This window comes from Odontomachus brunneus, unplaced genomic scaffold (assembly GCF_010583005.1).
Source record: "Odontomachus brunneus isolate Ranch 3 - 2012 unplaced genomic scaffold, Obru_v1 Obru_scaffold_120, whole genome shotgun sequence".
Classification (NCBI taxonomy): domain Eukaryota; kingdom Metazoa; phylum Arthropoda; class Insecta; order Hymenoptera; family Formicidae; genus Odontomachus; species Odontomachus brunneus.
This window is the reverse complement of record NW_022639570.1, coordinates 957240-966204: the sequence shown is the minus strand read 5'-3', so window position 1 is coordinate 966204 and position 8965 is coordinate 957240. Positions and strand designations below refer to the sequence as shown.

General features: G+C 32.5%; 1 protein-coding gene across 2 annotated transcripts in view; it reads right to left on the bottom strand.

Moving 5' to 3' along the window:
- Positions 1 to 8561, bottom strand: part of LOC116849595 (pinin) — a 63622-nt gene extending 55061 nt beyond the window's left edge. Inside the window, exons 1-2 of one of the 2 annotated variants that reach the window (XM_032826919.1) lie at positions 8218 to 8561; positions 7690 to 7882 (exon numbers count right to left, since the gene is read on the bottom strand). In XM_032826919.1, the coding sequence (XP_032682810.1) occupies positions 7690 to 7882; positions 8218 to 8396 (372 nt within the window). In that variant the 5' untranslated portion in view covers positions 8397 to 8561. The remainder of the gene's footprint in view (positions 1 to 7689; positions 7883 to 8217) is intronic. The other variant, XM_032826920.1, reaches the window with a different exon arrangement.
- Between the last annotated feature and the right edge of the window lie 404 nt (positions 8562 to 8965).

The window sequence follows — 8965 nt, the reverse complement described above, 5'->3', positions numbered from 1 at the left end:
TCATTTTCATAAAAATAACAGCGAGAACTTAGTTGCGCACCTAATATTATTAGAATTATTATTTTCAACTAGTATATAAGGTGTAACAAAAAGACCAGTATACACTAGATTATCTTGGAAAGATAAAGTTTTCGGAAATAGTGTTTTATACAAAAGCTGTAGGATACCAAGTTACTAATATGGTGATGCATGGTGGTGATATTAATTTAACCCTGAGCGATTTTGGGAAAGTTACATTAAAGTCACCTTGAGATTTTTAAATGGAAATCCCTATTTTTTATTGTAAATTCTTGTAGCCGACGTCGAGACCTTTTCAAAACAGTATAATTAAGTTCCACTTTTGGCCAAAAACTATTCGAGATATGAGCCGCTTTTAAGTACCGTCGCGTTAGCGTTATCCAAAATATAATACGCAAATATTGCACGATCGGGTTTACTCCTCTTAGAGGTGTTTTGTTAAAGTGAGTTCCCTTGCCTCTCACATGTGCGTGTATGTATATTTATGTGCGTGTATATGTATTTCAAGGTGGGTGTATATCAGTTGGACACGGGGCAATTGGACACAGTCCAATCACAAGTCGCTGTTCCAAGGGACCCTACAAATGTCTCTAATCATACGGTGCTGTGATTGGCTGTGTCCAAATGCACCGTGTCCAAGTGCACCGCTCCCTTTCAAGGTATTTAAGGACTCTAAACAGCGATCGATAATCTAGTCAACCAAGGCAAAATCGGTCGGTGATCCAGTCTTAGCTGTTTTAATTTTTGGCTGAATGGAACTTGATTATGTTATTTTGAAAAAGTTTCGACAACAGTTATAAAAATTTACAATAAAAAATAGGGGTTCCGATTTTTAAAAATTCAAGGTGACTTTGATGTGATTGATGTGACCAAGATAGTTCAACTAATCAAACTAATCATGATATGGTGGTATCTTACAACTTTTGCAACTTTTACAAAATATTTTTTTCTGAAAACGTCATCTTTCCGAAATAAGCCAGAATCCCAACCTTTTTGTTACACGTACGATATTTGGACTTAAATGTTCGATCGGTCGTATATAATTGCGGACAGAAAGGTTGTCCGCCTTTTTTTATAAGTTTAAAAACGTTTTCTTGCAAGTTTAGAAACATTTTTTGGGTATTTGTTTTCAGATGAGCCAGAAAAGTAAAATGTCAATCGGACGAGCATCTCTTTCATGTACTACATTTATGTACTACTGGCGTCAACTGTACTGGCTGTACAGCCTACAAATATTCATATTTTTCTTTCTACAAAATTCTAAATAATCTTTAAAATCTTATATACAAAACTAGTAAATTGTTTCATTGATAACGCTTATAATTTTCTCTCTTTAAAAAAATTCTTAAAAATCCCTTCATTTTTTACCGTCTCTACAGTATTCTCTCCCCTTAATTTTAATAAATAATGAGCGCCGCATAAAATCTTTTGAATATTACTGAGAGACAAAACCAAAAGATAAACCATTAACCAAAATTATATACACCAGTGCCTACTAATGCTCAATTTTTGGTAAATATGCAGAATAACGGACCACCATCCGATTTTAATAATCTTTGGATATATTATACAGTTGACCATCCTGAATAATATTCAAGAGGTTTTAACCATAATGTCGAAACTTTTTCAAAATAACATAATCAAGTTCCATTCAGCCAAAAATTAAAACATCTAAGACTGGATCACCGACCGATTTTACCTTGGTTGACTAGATTATCGATCGCTGTTTAAAGTCCTTAAATACCTTGAAATACATATACATGCACATAAATATACATACACGCACATGTGAGAGGCAAGGGAACTTACTTTAACAAAGCACCTCTAAAAGGAGTAAACCCGATTGTGCAATCTTCGCGTATTATATTTTGGATAACGCTAACGCGACGGTACTTAAAAGCGGCTCATATCTCGAATAGTTTTTGGCCAAAAGTGGAACTTAATTATACTGTTTTGAAAAGGTCTCGACGTCGGCTACAAGAATTTACAATAAAAAATAGGGATTTCCATTTAAAAATCTCAAGGTGACTTTAATGTGACTTTCCCAAAATCGCTCAGGGTTAAATTAATATCACCACCATGCATTACCATATTAGTAACTTGGTATCCTACAGCTTTTGTATAAAACACTATTTCCGAAAACTTTATCTTTCCAAGATAATCTAGTGTATACTGATCTTTTTGTTACATCTTATATACTAGTCGCTCGATGTTCATTAAAAAGTTATTAACAAAGAAAGTGTAATGAATATAATGTAATTTTCTGATACTATATATATTGATATTGTAGTTTCGTATTGTCATGTTGTTCGATAAGTGAAAGTTGTTTTGTTTACATTTCTTACCGGAATGAAATTAGTTAATGTTGATATTAGACATATAAAACGTACTTGTAAGGAATGATAAGCCAGTATACGACAGTCTTTCGTATAGTTACCGTTCGACTGCTGAAAAATGAAATTCTACAAATTTCTCGCATTAACGACGAGAAGTATTGAGTTGTTAAATTATTTGTGCACAAAAAATGTTGTACGTGAAAAAATAAAATGTCCACGTTGCGAAAATGTTGTTAAATTTAATACAGAAGAATCATTAATTATTCATTGTACCCAATATTATTACAAACAAATTAAAGGTCGAACGACTAGCGGGGGGGGGTTGCGCCCCCCGCACCCTCCCTAAAAACTAACCTAACCCAACCTATCGTCACATTAAGTGTCAGTCATTGTTTATTAGTGTTCAACTTTTGTGTTAATGTGACGATAGGTTGGGTTAGGTTAGTTTAGAGGGGGGGTGCGAGGGGCGCAACTCCCCGCTAGTCGTTCGATATTGCAATTATTATTCGATATTGCTCGTTAACGTTACACAGTATCGAACAATTGTAATATATTTTTCGAACTTCTTTCATCAATAACTTTTTAACAAACAATGAGCGACGGCTAAAACCTTCTGAGAGTTATTCAGGAGGGTGACCTCTACAACATATGTCAAGATCAAGGTAATCGGAGGGTGGTCCGTTATTCTGCATAATTACCAAAAATTCGACGATCCAATAGGTAGTATCGAACCCGGATCGTCCGATTACTAGTCCATGCTGCCTTTCACTGCGTCGTCCGAGGTACTTATGACAATATATTAATCGGAATTGAACTTATGCCCCTTATACATAAGAAAGAAGTTGTTTCTTAGAAAAAACTATTAGTTTTTGAATATTTTGCTACTTTTTTGTTAATTTTTGCTGAAACTTATTACTATGCCAAGATAACTTTTTTGTTATTTTTTCTTAAACCTATCACCATGCCAAATAGTTAATCAATCCGATAACTTTAAAATTGTTTTTTGTTAAATTGTAAAAAAAATTAAGCGATGTTTCTAAAGCTAATATTTGCAATTTTTAATATGGGCATGAAGGATTATCTTTCGCAACAAATCGCATTTTAAAAGCGCGTTTCTACTTCTAGTTCTCCCCTTGTTAGTAATATCCAAGTAATGCCTAACCTATGTTTCTGTTTATTTCAGTGTGTGCAATAGCAAAATAGAAAATATAGTATATATAATCTAAAAAATATAATATATGTATTGTGAGAGCCGTACATAGAGAATATATAGTGTTAATATATAATACTTTATGTTCTTTGTTTTCTTTTGTATTATGTTTTTATTTGTGTATTTTATCAATTAATATATAATTATACGTAATGCACACATTTCTTTATAAAAAATTTATTATATATTTATGTTTATAATATAACATATATTTATTATAAAAAATGATAGGATATTTGCAAAACAGGCAACTAGAATATAGATATTTATGGAAAGAACAAAATCTATATATAAACCTATCTTAATATCACTAAACAAATGTTATAAATTCTTAACGAGTAACTAAAAAAATAATCTACCTTTTTAATATAAATAAAATAAAATCTATTATTTAGAGTTTGCAAATATTACGAATTAAGGGAATATGTGTAGTTATCATCTTATTTTAAGAGTCCTCGTTTTTCGTTGTGAAACTCTTGATTGATAATGTTAGAAGTAAGGAAATCCGTACTAAAAATTCCCACGGATTACATTGAAATAGTTATAACCATAACGTGATACTTGCAATTGAGTATTAAAATTTTAAAATTCTCCGAAATCTATCCGTTATAAAATGACTGTGATATGAGATCTGGTCATACCGATGACTGCATAAGTAAGGAATTAAATACTTATATCACATTCTATAGCTGTTGATTGATTATCAAGGGAAAAAGATAGTATTCAAAGCATTAAAGAAATGTGCTTAATCGATTGCGCGCGCGAGTGTAATTTTATGGTTATATTTACTTATTTCTATGTAATCTGCAGAAATCCTTTGCACGGATTTCCTCGCTTCTCTGACGTCATAATCTAAAACGGTCGTAAGATCGGGGACCTTAATGAATAAGAAATCTAAAATTTATAACGTTTTGTTAGTTTATATTTTTCATATAAATCAGAATATTTTAATATTAATAATAATAAAAAAAGTTAATTTAAATTTAATAATAAAAAGGTGGACTCCGATCAATTTAATTGGGCGGATTCCGATCAATTAAATTTTTATAATAATAAAAAAATATTTTGTTTCAACAAACGTTATATCTTCATCACGTTATCAAATAAAAGAAGTTCAGATTTCTTTTAAATTTATTTTCATTTTGTCGTTATTACACAATGATCAACCCGGCCAATCTAATAATTGTCATCATAGAAAACAGCATATTTTTTAAATAATATTCCAGGTATGTACACGAAACAAACTTTTGGATAATTTTTAAGAAAATATTTTTCTTTTGACTTATTATATATTTAACCGGTTCACTGGTAAGTACACATATATGTGTAGGAAAAAAAGTACCATAACTGGTAAGCACACATATGTGTTCGCTGTATATATCCGCCAGTTTTAAACGGATTTACATGAAACTTGCTACCCTTATGTTTTTGATCGCTGATTAAGAATCCGAGGTCAAATTTGAGTAATTTAAAATGACGGATCCAATATGGCGACTTCAAGTAACTAACTTTGATATTCCATTAGACATACGAAACAAACTCGGTATGATATTCGGTATGATTCCATGGATACTCCGTTCCTTAACAACACAAATTGACGTCCAGGAGACGTCTAGAGTACGTCCTGGGGACGTTTCTACGTCCTGGACGTCGTTTAGAGCAGTCGCCCGGCAAGCGAAAGCCCGGGTTCGAGTCCCGGCCTAGCAGAATCGTGCTCTCGATATTTTTCTCTCTCTGGAACGAAAAGATACGCAGATCTCGAACGCATGGCGTCCCGCCGCCACCTAATATGCCCCCTCCTTGGTGGATCCCCCATGGCGCATTGCGTCCAAGCACCCGGGGGCTGTCAAAAAATTGGTGTCGACCCCGGGGCTTATTTGTATTATTTGCACCGGATGAGGAGGGGCAACGGTGGAGACGGGCATACATGGACAGCAGGTCTTAAAAGATAGCAACCTTTGACTTTGAGAGACTGACAGCTATACCATTTGGTACAGTAACATTGTTTCTCTCTGTAGTCGCCGTGCGCTCGGGATCGCGCCAGAGATGTCGCTTCCGAACGGCATCTCTGAGCGTTATCTGGGGAGGGGAGAGTGTCGTGAGCGTGGAGCGTCAGGTAGCTCAGTGGTTTAAAGCAGTCGCCCGGCAAGCGAAAGACCCGGGTTCGAGTTCTGGCCTTGCAGAATCGCGCTCTCGATATTTTTCTCTCTCTGGAACGAAAAGATACGCAGATCTCGAACGCATGGCGTCCCGCCGCCACCTAGTATGCCCTCCTCCTTCTATGGACGTAAGAAATCTGTGGGACGTCGCCAAGAGATTTTGTGCTGTATGAGTTATTAGCTAGTGAAATATTATGAATTTTATATTATAAATTATAAAATGAAACAATATAAGAATATATTTAGAATTGATTTTAGAGAAAATTTGACTCTGGAAATATAATGAACGATATTAAGGATATTAGTTTTGGGTGCATAAGGTTAAAGTACCAGTAACGGGACAAATTTGACCTCGAATTCGTGATCAGTTACCCAAAAACCCCCTTATTAGATAAGCTTTCATATAAAATGCGGAATTTTTTGTTCTCACCAGTATTGACACAAAACGTTGGTTCCGAGTTCACCAGTGAACCGGTTAATCTTCAGAAGAAGAAGAATTGAAAACTTGAAGACAATTTTGCTTGTTTTTAAGTTGCATCTTTGTATAGTTTTTTGTTTTATTTGTTCTTTTGTTAACAGTGATAAATTTATTCGCGCTCGTGTATTGACTTTATTTTTAGATTTATCAAGAAAACAATAAGATTTTTTAACAATCATTTAATAATTTATTTTAACTTTTAATCGGAAGGTGAGTTTTCGTTATTTATTTTTTAATAATTGTTTTGAAAAGTTTTTAATTTTAATTTCTAAACATTTCAACTTGAAATCGTCAAATTTCAAATAAAATTGAAATGTTAATAACTTCTATATTTATGCTTTTAATGTTTATAGTATAATCATTATCAATTTCACATTCTATATCATCGAATTTACAATCATTTTCTTTGCAAAGGGATATCAATAAATTTTCAATCTATATCTATATCTCATTGATTGCTAATTGCAGTGCTAATTGATCGTAATGCTTCATGAATAGCATCATGAATGCAACCTGTATAATTTACTCAATATTCACATTTTCTATGTTGTAAACATACTTGACATAAAATAATTGTTATTTTAATAAATACAGCGTAACAATGCCAAGTGATTTAACAATGTCTACCTATACAATAATGCACATTAATGCCCAAAACCTAATGCGTCGTCTATAATGGCAGTAGGAGTAGTAGTAAGAAATAAGCAGTAAAAGCAAATTGACCAATTCCATTTTCACGATTCAAGAATAATCGATTGTGATTGGTCCATTTACTTACTGCTTACTTATTACTACTACTCCTACTGCCATTGTAGACAACGCATAATAGTGCCCATTAATGTCCAAGTAATACCTAATACAAATGTTTAGCAATTATCTTGAATTTATGCACCACAATGCCTTCAGCAGTTTATTTCTTAGACAAGACTTTGATAACATGTCAAGATAAAATTCATTGAAGATAGTTTTGTTAATGTGAATAATTAATCTTATATTTAAAAACATCTTAAATTTATCTTTAGATGCTATGCAAATTGTTTCATTGGCTATGGAAATCTATTGATCTATTAATGAACATAAAACAATCTTAAATATAAGAACTAATTTTGTGAATACCATCCTAAACATAAATCTAAAGTTTATTATTTCTTTTTAAACTATGATACACACTGCTTATATCATCATCAGCAATTTTTCTAAATATTGTCATCAACAAGTTCATATAAATATATCAAAATTACTTTAACTTTAAATTACTTTAACTTTAAATTACTTTAACTTTAAATGATCCATAATTACATCCATTATTTTATAAAACTTATGTTACAATTTTACTCACAGTAATCAACCTTGGTATCATTCACAAAAAAATAAAATTTTTTCATCCACAAAAAAATAAAATTATCTACTTGTATCTAAAAATTCTTGAGATTTATTACTTTTATTTGTTTAATATGTATTCCTTCCTTTTTTTCATGAATAGCTTACCTTGATAATACTATCATCTTCATCAGCACTATCATCTGCATTAGATGGAACTCGTGCACTTAATCGACTAAACACTGTTTTTGGTTCAGCATTGGAACTTTGCCAACGTCGTTTTCCTCCAGGTAATTCATTATTCAGAAGCTCTGTTACAATCCGTCGACGATCTTCTTGTAATGGTCGTTTTTGGGATATTCTAAAAGAGATAAAATCATATTGAATAAAGTTGTTGCAAAACTGTATGTATACAATGTTCCAATTATACGTATAAGTAACACAATTCATATAAGTACAATTCAAAACACATAAATGTAATGCAACTAATATAAATAATGATATAAAAATATTAGTGAGATTATAAACAGCTGGAAAAGCTATATACTATGTAATATACTATGTAAAATAACGTTTACACTATTTTTATGACAGTTTGTATAACAATATTTGTGTGACAGTTGTTATCATAAGAATGTTTTGTACTTTCTTTATAATTTTATTTCTAAATATATTTTTGTAAAACAAATATAAAACCTGAATCTAAATAGATATAACCTAGGTGGTTGTAGTGGACCATTTTCGCCGTCAGGAAGATCTCGGCCCAAGATTTTACGAATGCTACGATCAAGACCACGAAGATCATCGCGAGCTGCTTCTAATTGAGCTTCTAATCCTTCAGCTCTCCATGTTTCCTGATAATCTAATTTTCTCATTTTTTTAAAAATACTTTATTCACTCACACCGGTTCACACTAAATTAATTTACTTTAACTCTTCGATAATATTGTCGAACAAGATCTCCAACAAACAGCCACCTACAATTCACATATCCTACCTTAAATCAATAAAAGTTCGCCCATATTTGATAACACATAAATCTAGGGAGTTTTGAAAATATCCATACTGTTCAACACCAGAATGAAATCTCAGGCTAGATCCTCATGTACACACCGGCGCCACTGAAATATAACTATACTGGAATAGGCATTGGCTGCATTCAGTAGACTCAACAGTTGCACAACAGTTGAGTAATTTGTCAATGTAATTGGTCTAGATTTAGGGATCAAATAGCAAGAACCAATAATCGTTGATTGCTCACTGAGCGCTTTTTCTACTGAATGCGCCCATTGGTTTGGATTATATCGTGTATTTGATATGGTTCCTGCTAGGGATGGGCGATGTTTAGAAAACATCGATGTTCGCTCATTGAGGATAGTATTACATGTAAAGAGTTGTGCACCGATTGACTGTCGGATAGAGAATTTCTAGAGACCCTAACATTT